Source organism: Hylobates moloch, unplaced genomic scaffold, assembly GCF_009828535.3.
Source record: "Hylobates moloch isolate HMO894 unplaced genomic scaffold, HMol_V3 SCAFFOLD_34, whole genome shotgun sequence".
NCBI lineage: Eukaryota > Metazoa > Chordata > Mammalia > Primates > Hylobatidae > Hylobates > Hylobates moloch.
In genome coordinates, this window is record NW_026652309.1 from 1,752,681 (window position 1) to 1,772,214 (window position 19,534).

At 51.6% G+C, this 19,534-nt stretch overlaps 1 protein-coding gene across 5 annotated transcripts in view; it reads right to left on the reverse strand.

Annotated features, from left to right (window-relative positions):
- Window positions 1-19,534, reverse strand: part of LOC116463375 (phosphatase and actin regulator 3) — a 272,708-nt gene that overhangs the window by 79,690 nt on the left and 173,484 nt on the right. For all 5 annotated transcript variants that reach the window (XM_058434605.1, XM_058434608.1, XM_032146459.2 and 2 more), the window contains exons 4-5: window positions 14,303-14,485; window positions 2,375-2,584 (exon numbers count right to left, since the gene is read on the reverse strand). In XM_058434605.1, coding sequence (XP_058290588.1) covers window positions 2,375-2,584; window positions 14,303-14,485 — 393 coding nt within the window. The remainder of the gene's footprint in view (window positions 1-2,374; window positions 2,585-14,302; window positions 14,486-19,534) is intronic.

A 19,534-nucleotide genomic window follows, 5' to 3' on the forward strand; every position in this document is an offset into this window, starting at 1 on the left:
GGGTTCAGAACATGCATGCATTCATTCACTCATTCATTCATCCATCCAACCATCATCTGCACTTGCTGAGTGCCTGCTGTATGCCCTGTACTATGCCTGCACTTGGATTTGACGGTGAACACAGACGTGTGGCCAGCTCTCAGGGACTACTGTCTTGGGGGCAGGTGGTTAGAGAGAGGCAAACCATCCAACAGACAAGGCATGTATGGCTCCTTGGGCAGCCCAAAGCAACAGAACAACTCTTACAGTTTTGGAGACCAGAAGTCTGCAATCAAGATGCTGGCAGGGTTGGTTCCTTCTGAGGCCGTGAGGGAGATGCCGTCCCAGGTGTCTCTCCCTGGAAAATTCTTGGAGTTCTGTGGATGCATCAGTCCCATCCCTGTGTGTCCTGTTCTGCCTCTCACATGAACACTATCGTTGGATTCAGGGTCTAATCTAATCCAGCATGAGCTCAGCTTGATCTTTAACTTGATGACAGTTGAGAGACCCTTATTCCAAACAAGGTCAGTTCTGAGGTTCCAGGTGGATGGGAATTTTGGGGGGACACCATTCAACCCACTAAACAAGGTGGGGCAATGTGGTAGATGCTGGAAGATGGGGCACATGGTGCTATGAGGTCAGGGGTCAGGGCTGGCTCCCCTGAAGGAGAAACAGCTTGAGCTGTGGTCCCAAGCATGCAGAGGTACTGACCAGGCAAAGCAGGAAGGGAGAATGTTCTGGCAGGGAGAACGGCCGGGGCCAAGTCTCAGGGCGGTGGGGTGGAGGGGGCGCCCCCTCACTCATCCCTCCACCCACCCAGCAGCACATTCTCCCACAAACCAACACTACTTGGGAAACTACAGGGCACCACAGCCCCACATCTAACCCATCCAGAACATCTGCAGTCCCAGCTAAAGAGGCCCCCTGTGGGGTGCATCTCACCTCCTGTTTCTGCGGTGTCTGGCTGAGAATCATCAGTTAGATCGGAATACTTAATTCGTGTTAGGTGTACAAGGAAAATGCCCCACTGAAAGCAGTTTCCACCCAAGAGTCACCTCCAGGTTGAACATTCACCCCATAAGGGGCAGTAAGGTCCCCAGAAAAGAGCCAGGGTCTGGGACCCAGCCCTCTCGAGCTCATGCCCGGGCTCTCCCTGTCCCAGCAGCTGACACCTCTTCCAAAAGGTGGCAGTTCCCTCTTTCATGAAAACTCGAAGAAGCACAATGAGGATTAGGTGAGATAACAGAGGGGACGGCACCAGCCCCTGGCCACACGTGTGGTAGCAACAAGCTTTGGGCCCAAAAACTGGGTTCAAAAGTCTCAATCATTTCCAGGACCTGGGACAAGTTACTGGAGTTTCCTGAGCCTGTTTTCTCAACTATAAATGGGGCACCTCGTGCCTACCCAACAAATGGCTATTACTGATGGTGGTTAATCACTGGTTAGGTGATTGTAACAAAACTGTCAAACTCTGCTATGTGTCATGTTTCACACCCACAGCCTTCAAGGACAGCACGCAAGGCTTTACTCTGAAAAGTCATTATCTCTTGATAAACAGCCTACTTTTTCCCTGAGACCATCAATGTGTCCTGTTTGCAGCAGTCAATTCCAGACAAAAAATACCTAAGCTTGCAAAGTAATTATTTCTACTTGCTAGGATTATTCTGCCAGTGTGACAAAAGCTACATAAGTGTATGACTGTGGGGGCCTCTGTCCAGCTGTGCACCCCTATCTGACCACCAATGTCTGCTGTTTACTCCTGGCTCTGCCTTGCTGGACAGAACTCATGGGAAAGTGAAACAGCAAAACAGAGACCAGCAGAGAGAGGGAGGGAGGAAGGGAGAGAGACTGACTGAAAGAGACTGAGACTCAGAGAGAAGCACAAAGAGAAAGACAGACACATGAACATCCAGAAAGAACGGAACGGAACAGAAAGGAACAGAATGGAAAGGAAAAGAAAAGAACAGAAAAGAAAAGAAAGGAAAAAAGAAAAAGAAAAGCCAAGCCAAGCTAAAACCAAGCCCCATCCTGGGAACTGGCTGCATCTCTCGCATTCAGGTCCTAGAAGATGCCCCCTTTGACTCCTGCAAAGAGACTGCCCTGTTTGCTGGAGGGAGCCTAGGCAGTCTACTCCTGACAACCACAGTTTCCTTGGTAAGATCTACTCCTCTGGGCCTGCCCTGAGCCCCAGTCACAGAAGCTAATGATGAGAACCAGCCCATAGTGGGTGCCCAATCAAGACTGGTTGAAGCTATGGATGGATGGGTGGATGGATGGATGGATGGATGGATGAGTGAATCAGTGAATAGACGGATGATGGATGGGTGGATGAATGTAGGATGGATGGATGGGGCAGAGAAAGGAAAGAGGATGGACAGGATGCATGTGGACCCACCTGTGACATTTTTTGTGGTTTTGGAGCTTGCCTTGGGTGGCGGAGTGGGCAGCAGTGGCGGGCTGGGGAGTTGGCCCACGGATCTCTCCAGAGGTCTGGGAGGACTGTCCAGGGAGTCAGCCCCAGCTAAGGCTTGGGAGAGCTCATTGGTGGTGGGCAGGAGGCTGCCAGCATCTGCTTCTTCACCACTGGATGCAGATGGCATCTTGGCTGGTTCAAAGGCAAAGCAGAGAGTTCAAAAGCATGTTTCCTCTGACAGCAGTGGAAGTAAGAGAGCAAAGCACGACGGTTTGGTGGGATGGGATCGTGAAGAGCATACAGAGCAGTGACCTCATACAGGCACTTGACTTCCTGCAAGTTCAACTCTCAATAGAGCCATCAGAAGCAGAGAGAGGAGGATGCAGAGAGGGAAGTCATTTCAATAGTATTAGGGATTCTGTTATTTTTTCCACATGAGAGGTCCATGCCACAGCTCCCACCTCCCCTAGGAGCAGTGTTCACCATGCCAGGTTTTGGAGTCAGACACACCCAGGCTCAAGTGGTCTCTGAATTTATTCCTGGACCTTAAGTTACTAAATCTCTCCAAAACTCCATTTACTCATGCATGGCATTGTGTTAACAAGAGCCCCTCACAGGATTCTTTCTCAGTTTAAGCAAGAAGTGGCCACGACACAGTGTAACCCTCCAGTCCAGCAGCTCTCATTCTTATTTGTCTGTTTGCAGCAGCTCTAACATCTGGCATGCCAGCCTAGAGTGGGAGTGAGGATAGGAAGGATTGACTTGGAGGAAGGGTCAGGCCACCCAGAACCCTCATCCCTCCCTTTCTAGCTGCTCATTCAGGCTCCATCCACTTCCATCACAACCACCCCTCAGCCTGCCTGCCCATCCCCAGCTTTCCCTCAACCCATCAATCCTTCCCTTTCTTATTTCTCTTTTTACCTGGCTTGGGTTCCATCATCCATTATTTCAACAACAATCTGACCAACAGTCCCTAAGTCCTTTGCCTGGATTCCTTTCCATTTAACTCTCTGGAAAAGTTTCATCTGGGGATGAAGCTGCCACTTGTCTGCTTCTGCCCTTGCCTAGTATTGCAGGAGGAAGAGCCTATAGAGTCCACTTCAGGAAGAACGGTCACTCTGCAGGACCCATGGCCAGGAGCTTCCTCCTGCAGGTGCTCTGCATGACTGCTCAAGCCCTTTCTGTCCCTTCCCCACCTCCAGCTTCCCACCTTTGCCTGCTCCTACTACACAGCTTCACCTCCAGCTTTACAGGGGAAACTGAAGTCATCAGACCGGGGCTCCTCTTGGATTTGACTCGAATCCAAACTGCTGTCCCCAGCATCTCTGTTCTTCCTTCCCTCTGATCCAAGAGAGGTGGTCTCCCTGGGACCAGCATTCCCTCACCTCCTGCCCTCTCAGCACACTCTTGAGTGCTAAGGCCTGTGGAAGGCACCTGGCACACATCATCTTATTCAGTTTTGACAACTACCCAATGAAGACACGAACACTTTCCCCACTGTATGTCTAAGGAAAAAGCCTGGTGGAGCTGGAGCTTGTCCTTGGGTCACTGTGTTAGCTCCTATGGGGTTCATTCATCTATCAGCTGCTGTTTCCAGAGGTTCCCACTAGCTGCTGGTGCTGTCCATGGTGCTGAAAACACAGGCATCAAGGGAGGGAGTGTTACAACAGGCCTAATTCCTGTCCGCAGAGAGCCTCGAGCTAAACACCAGATGCAAATATTGCACGCCTCTTGTATCCCATTAGCTATCATTAGTTTCTGTTCCTTTATTGCCCATGTTGGAAGTTTTAAAATCTCATTCCCAGCCCTTTCTTATGTTAAGTTCATGACAATGGAGTCCTTATCTCAGAAGGGCGAGCCCTCCTAATGCCTGGAGAACAAAATCTCTGAAAGCAGAGATGGAGTATGTGTTGTTCTCCCCCAACAACACACACTCCAACTGCAGAGGGCAGACGGCTCTGTGTTATGATGTTGGCCTGAACTGAGAACAACCATTACAATCGGCTCTATACTCTTTTGTTCTGCATGGATACCCATATTGAAAGTGCTGTTTTCATTTTATTTTTCTTACTATATTAAACTATCCTCAGAAGTGTTACTTGTTAAAAAGGGTTTAAGACTCCTATGCTTTCAGACTGTCATTATGTAATCTGACTTGTAACCTATAATGTCTAAGAGTCTACAACTCTGATTAGTTGTTTCACTTAGTAAGTTTTGCCCTGATAATAACATCAATGTAAATTTTTTATGCTAAGTAAAAATAGTTGTGAGGTGTCCTTGTTAAGGCACAGGTAAGCATAGAAATGCCCATTTTCTCTATGTAGGTTCCAGTTATAACTTTGTGGAGTTTTCTGTCTTGTGTAAATCAGCACAGGCAAGTGGACACCCTCATTCTTGGGACACCACACCTCACAGCCCATTTCCTCGGCAGCCAAGCTCCTGGCCAAGACCACCAGGCATGGGGTGAGCTCTCAGTAGCCAGTCCAGGCCTAGTTTTCTTCTAGGAAGTTTCCTCCTGGGGGGTCCCACCCCTTTTCAGATATTCACACATCTATTATTCTGAAGCCCTTTAAAGTGGTCCTTGCATTCACACCCTGCTTTGATTGTTTGGGTTTACAGGACTTCTTGTTCCTGATTGCTTCTTTGTGAATGGGTCACGCTCTCAGGGGACTGGTCACCCAGCACATTTCCAAAGTCCTGCTTTTGGGAGACAGAGATGTCATGGAAATGGCTCACCTGGCCTCAATTACACCGGTATCCAGCATCCACCCCCTTCCTCCATGTGTTTGACCTATTTACAGATGAGTGACTTTGGTCTCCACCTTGCTTAGTGAGTCTCAGTCTCCTCATCTGTACAAACATCTGTATAAAATACCTGACCCTGCCCACTACAAGGGTGGAAAGGCCAACATGAGACCATAGTGGGGAAGGTTTGTCTAGAGCTACTCAGTACTCCTCTGACTCATCTCCTCCAGGACAATGTGGCCAGCATCTGAACCAGGCTCCAAGGGCCTGCTCAGAGGTGCCACCAAAGGAAGCATTACCAGGGAGGAAGAGCAGCCTGGGGTCAGTGTTCCCACTCCTGGGTCAGCCCTAGCCAACCATCTGTATCTATCTTCTATGTCTGATCTCCACATAAGACTTCACTAGATAAGCACTGACTTGGGCCAGTTCTACATCCCTCTGAGCTACTGACAGGTTGTCCTCCTTGGCCTGCATCACTGACTTATCCTTCTTTTCAGGATCCCAGCAAGATCTAAAATATCCTACCCAAAACCAAACCAAACACTCTTGACCTCATGTACACTCCCAGCTTAGTTACAATTATCTGCTCCTTTGAAAAATGAACTTATGAAAGATGACCTTTAACACTGCATCTCCACCCAGCAAGGCCTGGCCCCCTCACTGAGCCAGGGCCACCCTACTCAGCCATCCATCATCTTTAACACTTTCCCCTCTGGCTTTCCAACACATACTCTCCTGGTTCTCCCCTGGAGCCCTGGCCACCTCTGCTCAGCCTCTCTGGCAGGTCCCACCTCCTGCATCTGAATGTCCACCTGGGCTGCCCCAGGATGCAGGCCTAGGTCCTCTTCCCTGTCTAACCTTCTCACAGGTCATTCTCATCCACTCCTCTAGCTTCAGAACTGATTCCATTTCTCTGTTAACCCTGGACCATTTCTCTGAGCTCCAGACTCATGTGTTACCAGCTGGCCACATTGGCATCTCCATCTGGAGGCCAATCGCATCCAAACTTGAATCTTGGTCCCCACAACAAATTCTCCTGAGCCTTCCCTTCCCTCTTACTCATTCAACCATCAACCCATCTTGCAAATGTTGTTGAACAACCATGGGTTCCAGGCACTATTCTAGAAGCTGTGGACATGGCACTAATCCAGACAGATCCCTACGGTATTAGTCCCTTCTTACACTGCTAAAAATAACTGCTTGAGACTGGGTAACTTATAAAGAAGAGAGGTTTAATTGGCTGACAGTTCAGCATGGCTGGGGAGGCCTCAGGAAACTTACAATCATGGCAGAAGGCAAAGGGGAAGCAAGCACCTTCTTCACAAGGTGGCACGAGGGAGATGTACCAAGTGAAGGGGGAAGAGTCCCTTATAAAACCATCAGATCTTGTGAGAACTCACTATTGTGAGAATAGCATGGAGAAAACTGCCGCCTGTGATTCAATTGCCTCCACCTGGCCTCTCCCTTGACATGTGGAGATTATGGGGATTGTGGGAATTATAATTCAATATGACATTTTGGGTGGGGACACAGCGAAACCATATCACCTATTTTCACCAGATTCAGTGCTCCATGACCCACCAGCTGTCCAGCCAGACCAGATGCCCCATGCCATCCTTCTCTTATCCTCTCCACCCTGTACCCACCCCTTATATCTAATTCACAGGCGAGTCTCATGAACTCTACTTCCAAAATATTTCTCAGAAATATCCACGTGTTTCCCAGTGTGAGCTGTCAGAACTTCTGCCTGGGCCTCCTCACCAGCCTCCCAGCTCCTGGCAATGCTTCCCACCCCAATGGAAACCCATTCTCCAAACCAGGGTTTGGCGGGCCTTTCCTGCAGAGGGCCAGGTAGAAAATACTTCCAGCTTGGGCCATGTGGCCTTTGTTGCTATTACAGTCTCTGTTAGTATGGAGAACTCTGGAAGGCTGGCCAATCCAAACTACATCTCTCCTTGTTTCACAGCAAAGTAGATGTGCAGCCACCCTGACCCTCAGTACTACCCAGTAGCACTTTCTGAGATGATGGACATGTCTCTTCCTTGTCCATATGGTGGCCACTAGACCCTCATGACCACTGAACACTGGACAAGTGGCTGGAGTGACAAACAAGCTTAAATTTTAATTATTTCAAACAGCCACATGGCTAGTGGCTACTGCACTGGACAGGGGAGCTCTGGATTTCCCAGGACTGAGTCAATGGTCATAGTGCCACTGCCTTAAGGCACAGGGTAAAGGGTAAGCCTCTGAGGCCCCCTCATTCCATCTGCCCAAGGTGGGACTCTGGGTTCCCCACCCTTCACCCTGATGGCCATGAGACTCACCACACCAGCTACACTGACCAAAACCCTCCTCCAAAGTCTCCCCCAAAACATCCATCCTCACCACACACTGAACCCTCACATCCTTGGCCTGCCTGATGGCTCTAAGGATAGGAGACAGTTTTCAGCATCTTCCCTCTCCTCTCTGACACCGCCCTCTGCATCTCGTGTGAGTGTGCAGCCACCATTGTATCTTGGAATCTTGTCAAAACTGAAATTTCAACATCTGTTAAAGTCTCAAGTGCTGAATCAATTTTTTAAAAAGTGGAAGAAGACACTGGCTCTGCATGTTCTCTGCATTTGGGGGACCCCTCCCTTGGGGCTGGACCAGCAGAGGCTCCCTCTTACCAAATGAAGTCTCAACCAGCTCCTACACTGTGCAAACCCCAACGCAGGGGTCAGGGCTAGGAATGGAAATACCTGAAGCTCAACCACAGCGCCACAAGTTCACAACTTACTGATACCTCTTTGCTAAGCACGTTCCACTGACACCTTTCTGTGTAATCCTCACTTATTTTCCAGAGCAGGGGCTGATAAACCTTGTCTGTTCAGATGCAGACAGTAAACATTTTTGGCTTTCCAGGCTAAGAGGCAAAATCAAGAATATTATATAGGAACCTAAACAAAAAGAGGAAAAACTCTGCCCTGCCACTTTTCTCGAGAGAGCTACCAGGGCAGGGGGCACACTTTGCAGCCAGTTATCACCTGCTAAAGACATTCTGGAGTTCGAGGGTGGCCAGCCCAAGGATGGACATGAAGAGCCATGGTCATTTGTACTCCACCCCCGTACACCCAACACATCCTTGGTCTCAGCTTGGGCAGCTGGCTGCGGGCCGAGTGGCTCACCAACTCCCAGATGAGGTTCCTCCACTCAGTGACCAGCAGTTGCCCAGAGCCCAGTCCCCAGGAGTAGCTGGGACCAGCATAGGCCCCAGGCAGTGGTGAAGGGCAGCCACCAGCTGGCGAGACAGGAGCAGGGCGCAGGGAGGGAGGCACCTCACTGTGGTCTCCTGGCTCCCAGGACCAGCACACTAGAGCAGTGTTCCATGCCATGCAGACACAGACATGGGCAGTATCTGACCTGCAGCCTGCAATTTGACAGTCCTTGTTCTAGACTCACATTCCAGAACATTCCAGAAGCAGAACAAATGTTAGTCTCCTCTTTGGCTCTAGAGTTTAGGCTATAGACTGTTATGGTGAAGAGCAAACCCAGTCCCGCCATTGGGTTTGATCTGTTTTTATGCTCTACGGCCTGGGAAAGTGACTTAACCTCTCTGGGCTTTGTTTTCTCATCCAAAAATGTGGGGCTGTTATAAGATAATAGAGTGCACACAGAACACGCTCCCCGAGTGTCACTCTCCTTTTTAATTAGTGCACTCATGGGAAGGCCAGAACTCAGCCCCTGTCCCATAGTAGAAACACTGAAGAGGACTCTGTTCCCATTTGTGTCAAAACACCAGATCCTTCTGGGCTTTGTAGGGAATGCTCTGTTGCTGGTGTGGCACTTATTAGTCTGTTTTCATGCTGCTGATAAAGACATACCTGAGACTGAGTAATTCATAAAGAAAAAGAAGTGTAATGGACTCATAGTTCCATATAGCTGGGGAGGTCTCACAATCATGGCGGAAGGCGAAAGGCACATCTTACATGGTGGCAGACGAGAGAATGAGAATGAAGCAAAAGGGGTTTTCCCTTATAAAACCATCAGATCTCACGAGGCTTATTCACTACCATGAGAACAGTACTGGGGAAACCGCCCCCATGATTCAATGATCTCCCACCAGGTCCCTCCCACAACATGTGGGAATTATGGGAGCTACAATTCAAGATGAGATTTGGGTGGGGACACAGCCAAACCATATCAAGCACCATCCAAACAAAACCAAGAAAAGCAAAATCGCCCCAAACACAAAAGCCCAAAGTCAACCCAAATCACCAAACCAAAGGCTTGAGGAAAATAATGGTCAAAATCATTGACAGTGTCCTCCTCCTGAGAGATTTGCAATATTCAGATGTATCCCCCGCCACCCACACTCATCATGGTTGGGGCACGGGGAAGCAGCAACTCCAGTCCTGGATGTTGCCATCTGGATGCCAGGAGTGACCCGGGACAGCCCCTTGTGCTTTTTGATGATCCCTCTCCCCCACCCCCAGCAAAGCTCATGGGAGGTTTGCTTTTTAAGAGAAAGCAGCTGACCTTTTCAGGACAGCAGTGAGCACCACCGCAGAGACCTCAGGGGCTCCTGCAGGTGTAGACCATCACCCACGGGGCACCATGTTCTGGGCCCCCATGAGGTTTCCCTGAACTTGTCCAAGGTCAAGGAGAGAAGCAGGGCCCAGGTTCCAGCACTCACATGACACATTTGCCACTTGAGGATCTGGCTTTGTCTGCCATTAGATGACATCTGTCTGTCATGGAATTACCCACGACACAGAGCGACTGGGCCCAGACGTGGGCAGCTCCCTTGGGTGCTGAGGTGCAGAATGTGGGAAGAGAACAGACAGCATCAGACACACAGCATCAAACAGCTGGTCCCCCGAGCTCTGCAGTAGAAACCGGAGACCTAGGACCGCGTTGCCTCACAGTGGCCTCAGGCTTTAACTCCTTCTATCACAAAATACTGAGGCCCAAAGCAGAAGATTAAAAGTCAGTAACACAGGGGTTGGCTCCAAAGACTAGGCTCTTAACCTTCACGGAGGGGGTTGCAAACTCCAACACCCATCTACAGGGACAGACTCTGTTCAGCTCCAGCGACCCTGGCTGTGTGGGAACAGGGATCCAGGGAGGCCTGAACTTTGATGACTGAAAAGAAACTGCACATCTGGATTGCTGTGAACGCTCCTGATTTTTAAACATTGGCTTGGAAATTTTTAACCAGTGCATTTAATGTCCCTGTGTTAAGTTACACCCTGTTTATAGGGATGCTGCTGATGGCTCATGGCTTCCGAACACTGACCTGGTGTCGTGGAGGTGAATGATGTCCCTGGTGCAGGATCCCAGGCCTGCAGGGCTGGATGAGGCCTCGGGGTTGTCCCAGCCACAGCAAACTGCAGGTGGCCCCACATCCCAAAATACACGTGCTCCTAGAGAGATGGCCTCTCTGGGAGCATCTGTAGGCAGCTAAATATTGTGTGTTAGTGCGTCCCTTTCCAAGGGTTGTTTTTGACAATGAAGACAACAGATGAAAATCATGACGACAATGATGATGGTGAGAGTGACACTGAGGCTACAGTAGGAGCAGCAAACACTTTCCAAGGGCTCGGTGTGGGTTAGGATAGAGAGAAGCCTTTTCTGGGGATCACGTAATTTAATTTTAGTGACGCTGGGAGGTCAGTATGACTACTATCCTCATTTTACAGTTGGCCAAACAGGATCAGAGAGGTTCAGTCACTTGCCCATGGCCCCACAGCTCAGTAAGGAGTTCAGCCGTGTGTCTCAAACCCAGGTCGGCCTGATGTCAAAGACGTTGCCCTCTGTTTCCAGTTATTTGGACCAGTTATTTTACTTGTGTGCCAGCATTTCATCATGGGCGTGAGATCTCTGGGGGCTGCTTCCAGGGCTAAGTAAGCTAATGAATGTGCAGTCATTAGCAGAGCACGCTCCCCCACCCTGCATGCAGGCAGCCACTTGTGTCACCTCTTGTTATCCCCAGCATGATGACAAATGTCACTAACTGCTAATAAGCCAGCTGCATCCCTAAGGAATGGAATGGTCTTTCTTAAACCAGACTTGTGGCTCCTGCTTTAGACATTTTGGACATTCCTCTGTACTTTCTATAGTTTTGTTTGCTATATTTTACTTTAAGTGAATTTACATTTTTATCGCTGTTTATAAGAAAAAGCAAATCTCTATCATTGCCCAAAATGAGAAGCCAATACTACTTGCCTTAATTACTGAAAAGTATTTTCATTATTAATGTTTAAACATTTCCATTATTAATTAAACATTAATAATGTTTTTTCATTGTCTGTCCACATGCCATTCACAAGAAGTCATCTCACAAACCCCAGGGGCGCAAGACCCACACTGGGGAAGCTGGGAATAAGACAAGTCCCCGGGGAACCAGGCGGCTCCAGTCTCCCCCAGGTCTTGCCTAGTCACCAGCAGAGCGCTTCCTACAAGGCAAATCCCATTGTCTCTCCATCCCTGGGGGTTCCAGCTGCCCTCAGGGAAAACCTGCCAGGCCTCTTCTCTCTCTCCAATCTGTGGGCTGTTTGTTTTAAATTTTTTTGAAACAGGGTCTGGCTCTGTCATCCAGACTGGAGTGCAGTGAGTGGTGTGATCACGGCTCACTGCAGCCTTGACCTCCTGGGCTCAGCTTATCCTCCTGCCTCAGCTTCATGAGTAGCTAGGACTACAGGTGTGTGCCCACACACTCAGCTAATTAGAACCAAAAACAAAAAACAAAACTTTTTTGTAGAGACAGTGTCATGCTATGCTGTCCAGGATGACTTTGAACTCCTAGGTTCAAGTGATTCTCCTGTCTTGGCTTCCCAAAGTGCTGGAATGATAGGTGTGACCCACCTCACCGGGCCCTGGATTGTTTTTAATCAATAAAGTTCCACCGACAAGAGCCCCACCCTTTCACCATCGATGCTGCTTTTGTGCTATGAGGGCAGAGGTGAGTGGCTGCGTCAGACACCTCCAGCCTGCAGAACTGATGCTCTTTCCTCTCTGGCCCTTTACAGAAAACGTGTGTGTTCCTGTCCCCCGTCTTTGCATGTCATTCCCCTTTCTGGGATGCTCTGCACCTCGCTCTCTGCCTGGCTGATTCCCACTCCTCCCTCCGGCCTCACCCAGGAGAGGGTCCTTGATACAAATGTGTAATCTCAACAGACCCACTCTGCTCTCAGGAACCCATCCCCACACCCAGCATCTGGAGAGAGAGCGAGAGCATGTGTCTGAGGTCAGAAGAGGACGCTGAGGGGAGCAGGCACAGGCCCTGAGCTGAGCGATAGAAATCACTGCCAAGGAGCAGTGTGAGCCCCAGCAGGGGCTGGGAGCAGCAGCCCTGCCTCCCTTGGGGAGGCTCACAGGCCACACACAAGGGCTGGGCTGCGGGGACCACACCACGGCAGGAAGGCCAGGCTCTGCTCAGCCTTAAGAACCACGCCAGCGGGTTGCATAAATGTCTTCTTTTGAGAAGTGTCTGTTCATATCCTTCACCCACTTTCTGATGGAGTTTTCTTATAAATTTGTTTGAGTTCTTTGTAGAATCTGGATATTAGCCCTTTGTCAGATGAGTAGATGGCAAAAATTTTCTCCCATTCTGTAGGTTGCCTGTTCACTCTGATGGTAGTTTCTTTTGCTGCGCAGAAGCTCTTTAGTTTAGATTCCATTTGTCAGTTTTGGCTTTTGTTGCCATTGCTTGGTGGGGGGAGGGGGAGGGAAAGCATCAGGAGATATACCTAGTGTAAATGACGAGTTAATGGGTGCAGCACACCAACATGGCGAATGTATACATATGTAACAAACCTGCATGTTGTGCACATGTACCCTAGAACTTAAAGTACTAAAAAAAAAAAAAAGAACCACGCCAGCCCCAAAGTCAGATGCCTGGGGCACACAGAGACCTGTGTGTGTGGAGGGGGCCTCTGCATGAGAGCTGGGACCCTCCAGAGGTCACAACTCTCAGACCCCAAATTCCAAGCCAAGTGAAACTGGAGAGACACAGCCACCCCCGAGGAGGGCCGAGCATGCCTCTGGGCAGGTGCCTGCTAGCGCTGCAGGGGCGTTGTGGAACGGGCGGTCTGCGAGTGTGTGGTGCCACCCTTGTGTGGTAGAAGGAAGTCCCGGGCACGGAGGACCAGGTGTCTACCCGCTCTGAAGCAGAAGCCCAGCAGGCTGTCCTGGGGCTTGGATTTCCAACCTCCCACACTCACGGAGAGACGCGTTCACCTTCCCACCCCCAAACCGTGTGAGACTTGCTTATAGCTTGAAATTTTACGAGACATCAGGATTCCAAGTCAACAGTGAAGCTCCAGAAGAATCACTCTGCCAGGTGGGGGAGGAGGAGGAAGAGCTGGTGAAGCATCTGCAGGTTTCTGTGGCCAGTTCCTGCTTTCCTCCCCTCTATCCTTCCTCCCTTCTCCCCTATCCTTGGGAAGTGCCCTGGCCTATTCAATTAAAATAAAAACAACCACCACGACGCAAAGCCCCTACTGCCTTTGATAATAGTCATGGACACGGCAGACAGTGTGCTGAGTTCCTCCCACCCTCCAAACGACCCTGACGTAGGTCCATTACTTTTCCCATTTAACAGAGGGAAACTGAGGCTTGGAGCAAGGCCCCAAGCCCAACTCCCCTCAAGAAGCAGCAGAAGAGCCCCGCATAGGCTGCAGCATGCTGAGCCTGCATCAGCACCTACCAGCTCCCAGGCATGCACACATGCAGGGACTTAAGCATCTCTTAGGCCAAGAGGCCCCCGTGGCAGGATTTCGGTCACAGAAAAGTCCCTCAACCCTACGTCCTACCCCTTTTAGAGTCACTAAAATCCCCCCACTGGGCTCTTGCTCCTCCAGAGAGCACTTTCCTGCCTAGAAGTTCGCAGAGAAACACAAAGACGCCCTGGGAGGCGGGTAGGTGTGCCAGAGAGATGAACATTGTTAAGTACCTTCACTTATCGGCTGTGCCAGACTTGGAAAGAGACAGTAGAGAAAAGTGCCCCAGCAAACACTTCAACCCAGCCAGGCAGCACAGCATGGCAGCGCTTACAGCACGGGCCCAGCTCTCTTGAGAACAATGTTCTACGAGGGCTGTTGCCTAAGCTATAGCTAAGGACACCAGTGGGGACGTATGGCCATTCTAGGAGAAGCTCAACTTCGCGTGGTCTCCAGCCAGTACCTGCATCGTCCAAGTGGGCGGCTGAGGACAGTGGCTTGTCCAGGGAGACCTGGTCCGTCCCAGTGGCCAAGGGGCTTCCGGGCTGGGCATCTTCTGAAGTCAGCATCTCCGACTTGGGAGTGGGTGGTTCACTCTGTACAGATCGGGGTCCTCCATCGGGGTTGCAAGTTTTGCTTTCAGCATCTACAAGGAAATGTAGCTGTCAGCTGGGCCTGCGCCTCCCTTCCTTCATCCCTTCCATCATCCCAAGAGTCTTTCTGAGAAGTATCCATTCTAGGCTCTCGGTGGTCCCCCACCTCTCTCCCCCTCACCACACACCCTAGGAGTCCTTCTCCAAGTCTGGACTTTCCAAGGCAGCCCTGGGCACCTTAGCACACCCTAGCCTGGTTTCTGCTTTTGCACCCCACTCCCTGTGTGCACTCTTCCTCCGACACCTGTGGGAGACTGCACAGTGCCCCGAGCCACGTCCACACCCACTGCCATGCACCTTTGCAGTGGCCCCACTCTGACCCCGGCCTCTGCCCTGGGGCTTGCTTTGGTCGATGGGACACAGTGTGTATGATGCAGCAGTGGCATGAGAAGTGCTTGCACATCCCTGCTTGTCCCTCCTGTTTCACTGGACCTTTGCCCTGAAGACATGCCCAGCAGCTGGCTGGAGTCACAGACCCATGGGGCAGATCATAGGCCAACCCAGACAGGGGACAACAAACGGTGATTGCTGTAGGTCTCTGAGATGCAGGGGTTGTCATGGCTGCAGAGAACCAACGCACCTCTGCACCCACCGTTTGACCCTCAGCCAGGCATTAGACAGGTGTTTATTGATCACCGGCTACGTGTCTGGCACTGTAATAGACCCTGGCAAGGTGGAGGTTAATAAGATACAGTCCTTGCCCCCAGGGGTCTCACACTCTGAGGAAGCCATGCAGATGACCACACATGGCACCGTGAGCCCAGGAATGGGGCACACTCATGGATGGAGGGAACACAGAGCCGGGGTCCCCAGGTCTGACAGGCAGCCTTCCCAGAAGGGGAGGCACTGGCAGGGCGCAAGGAAGGACCTGGTGCTTTCTCTGTCTTGAAGCTCGGCTGCTGCAGCCTCTGAGAGTCTGGCCCTTCACTTGCCATCCCTGGGTTTGCACCTTAATGGTGAGGGGCTCAGCACTTGGAGAGCAAAATAAATGGCCCAGTTACCCAACTGTAGGATGGCAGGGCCCTCGGCCAGCAAGTCGCAGTCACGTCACTGAGATGCACGTTACAGCCCCATGCACAAAGCCTCCACATGGCCCTGCAGGACACCTCTCAATCCCTACAGCGGTTCCTGGAGGCCCAGTGCAGAGGGCAGTGTGACCTGCACATGTCGACACAGCCACGAGGTGGCCGTTTGGGGATGCTAGCCTACGCTGACCTCCTTCCACACACCTCCCATCCTGGCAGTGGAAGGAGGAGGCAACATTTACTTCAGGGTCAGGGTCCATAAGCCCTGGTCAGTCCTGATTCCTACCTGCCATCCCTGTGTCCTTCAACAGTGTCCCTTTCACTCCTAAAAGTGTCCTGTTTGGACAAACGGTATACGGTCACCTCATCATGCGTCCCAAATAGCAACTTCCTCTGGATCTCAATTTCCTTATCTATAAAATGGGGATAATATTTCTGCTTGCTTCGTGGCAACACTGTGAGAGTTAACGAAGCTAAGGTATGGAATGTGTCTGGCATAAGGTATGCACTTCACATGTGCTTTCTGTCATGTTGTTGGTGATGGTTTCTGACAACGAGAAGAGGAGGGTGACAAGAGTGATCTGGCCCCTTGGTCTGCACCTTTGGGCCCATCTGCTAACAGCAGGCTTAGGACAGAACCATTTCTCCCTCCAGAGTTCTCACCACACCCAGGACTCATGCCAGACCCATTTCCTGCCTGGGACCCTGGAAGAGATTTGAGCTTGTCATCACTGCTGATCATATTCCCCCTGCTGCACATGTCTCCTCCGGGGAGAATGAAAAGGTCAGCCACGCCAGAAGTCTGGAGATTTGGGGCTGGACGATCTCATCCATGCAGCCGCGTCAGTTGCCCAGAGGTCCAGGCGAGGCTGGCAGGCTCTTCCCATAAGGCGCAGATGGCGAATGTGCCAGGCTCTGTGGGCCACGTGCTGTATCCCCCGTGCTGCAACTCTTCCTTGATTTTGTTTTTAATTTTTATGAAAGTCTTTTCTATCTAAAAAATATTCTCAGCTCAAAGACCACATAAAAACAAGTCCCAAGCCAGATTTGACCCTTGGCTATAAGAGCCCACCAACCCAGATACAAGCCAAGACAGCTCACCGAGTAGACAAAATTAGAGGTCACAAAGCTGAACACTGAAACCAGCCCTTTCTCATGACTGACTTACTCGCATTTGACGTGCAACTGTGACAGCACAGCTTACCCGGTCCCTGGCAATACACAGGGAATGTGAGAGCTGGCGTGGGGGGGAGCACAGGGCTCTGCCAGCTTGAGCTTCACACCTACCCTATGTGACAGGCAAGGCTGCCACCTACCACTTGCAGTTATGGACACCAGACCTTAGAATGCACAGGTCTTTTGCTGCCATGACTGTCACTGCTGTTAATAGTAAGGATGCCTCCATCATCATCATCAAAATCCTCACAACTCCCACTAGAAAAAGGCCAGAACGTTGAACCTGGAAGGCCCAGAGGTCTCCAGACTCACAAAAGCACCACGCCCCTCCACAGTCTTTGACCCTTCCCCTGCTTCTGCAGCTTAGCAGCCCTTGCAGGACTTCTCTGGGTTGCGGTCGGAGCTCCAGCTGATAATCATGGTCAATGAAAAGTTTCAGTTCCCAAAATAGCCCTGGTGGCAGGGCTGTTGCTAAGAAACGCTGGTTGGGGAGGGGTTGGGGGGGGTGGGTGGTGGGAACCCAGGCCCTGCTCCTCTCGCCGGAAGGTCAGCCTCCCCCCCTCCCCGGCCACTCTCCTTCTGAGGGCTGCAGAGGGGAGCGCAGAGCAGTGCGCCTGAGCAGCCACAGTGAGAGGGGACGTGCTGCAGACATGCACACACACTCATAGATGCACATGCAGGCACACACGTGTGTCACGGCACATGTGCACAGTGCAAGCACAGGTGGGTGCACATATGTGCATGTGTGTGCACACGTGCAGACATGTGTCCCCCAGCGTTCCTACCACATGGAAACCAGACAGACTTGATTTGTCACTGTCCAATTCCCTGAGGAAAGAATGTCTAGTCAATCTCAGGTCACTGAACACAGCACAGAGTAATAAACTCTCTTCTTTTATACCCAATGACGGGGTAGGAAATTCCTTAAATTATTTAAGAAAATGCCAAGTCAACGCATACAGGGAGATGGAGGAAAGTCATTCAGAACATAAACAGTGTCTAGCACAGAGAAACGTGGGCTGGGGACCAGGGCAAGGGGACTGGGGAAGGGGACCCCTTGTGCCAGAGATTTGGTCTGGCCTCGCTTAGTCATGGATATCTGAGACGAGGGTGGAAGGAGCACTGAAGACAGCAGAGGGGTCCCCTCTGCCCTCCCCAGGGCACAACTGGCCACTGCACACATCTAGTAATGTAATAATGCCACCAGCAGGGTCCTTCCTAGGTCCAAGCTGATGACTAGAGTCACAGGAACAGGAGGGGATGGGGTCAGAGTGGTTCATAAAGCAGACCATCGATCATAAAATAACACCCCAGGGGGAGCAAACTCATGCCCTGGGTGCTGCCTAACCCCCGGGAGCTGGCGGGCTCTCTTCTGCTGGCCCTGCCCGGAGTCCAGCTCACTCCACCAGGCTGCCCACCTGCTTCAGGGCAAGCTCCAGGATGTCCAATGTGTGTGTACGTGTGTGTGCATATGTGTGCGTGTGCAGGGCAGAGGGCAATCCTGGGGTTTGTCCTGGCCAAGGAAGTTCAAATGTGAGTTTCGAGGGGGCTCAAATGAGGCTCCGGAGTCCCTGACAATCCACTCCCGCAGCCTCACAGGGCCTGTCCTGCGTCAAGTCCCGTCCACCTTGCAGGGAGGCTCATGAGCCTGGCCGGCCACAGGAGGGCGCCTCCGGCTGCAGATTCGTCCCAGCCAGCAGTGGAAGGCGGTGGCTGAAGCCGGTTCCTCAACCCCAAAGCCAGGAAAGCCCCTCTGCTCCTCACCCTGGCGAGTCCTCCCATCCACAGCAGAGGCGGCGGCACCGCGTGCCTACCCCAGAGCAACAGCCCTCACGCCTGGTCCTCCCCTGAGCCGGAGAGGGCAGGTGCACCGCCACCGCCAACAATTCCAGTCATCCTGCAAGAGGACCCGGTGACCCAGCACCAGGAGGATTAGGGACAGACAGGGTCTGACCTCGGGTCGACCCAGTGAGAAAAGACATTTCTGAAGCTAGTGCAGGACGGAAACTGCGGTGCAGGGAAGGATTTAGCCGGGAGCCTGTGGCCAAGCATCTGCGTGGATCCTGTTATTACAGCACATTGATTACAGGTTGATGACAGGTGGCACACAGTAAAGGATTCAAGCAGCACAGAAGAGTCGACTGTGAAAAGCAAGTCCAAGTCCCCTCCCAGAGCAACCCCTGCTGCCCCGTCCCTGATATTTCCCTGCAGAGACACTGGGGCTCCTCGCAGACCCCACCCACGAGCACTGTGGCCGCCCCAGGCTCCCCCAGCAGCGTGGTCATGCCTCTGCCACCCCAGCCGGTGTGTGGGCAGGGAAGTTGGGAGGCGTCTTGACCCAAGCCCCTCTCCCTTTCCTGCTTCCTGCTTCCTCCTTTCCTCCAGGCCAACCCACCATCTCAAGGTCCCTTCCACCGCGGGGAACTTGCGCTTGCTGCTCCTGTGGGCTGGCAGTCACTCCCCGCTTCCCTCTGTCTCTTGGCTTTTCAACCTTCCTGCATCAAAGTTGGAATCAGCTGTGGAGGATGAGGAAGCACTGCTGCCTGGGTCCCACGCCCAGCGCATCTAATTTAACTGCTGCCTGAGCGGTGGAGGGTTATGAAAGCTCTCCAGGTGATCCTAGTATCCAACAAACTCTGAGAACCTGCCTAGGTCCTCCTGCCCACCTTTGGACCTGACTCAAACATCTCCCGGCCCCCGAGGACCAGGTCAGGTCCTGTCTCATGACCTTAGGGTGCTGCGTCCTTCACTGCACTCACCGTGGTCGTGAGTTGCCGGCTCTTTGTGGGATTACCTAATGGCCCCACTGGATGTGCGTTCAGAACAGTATTTTGCTCACCT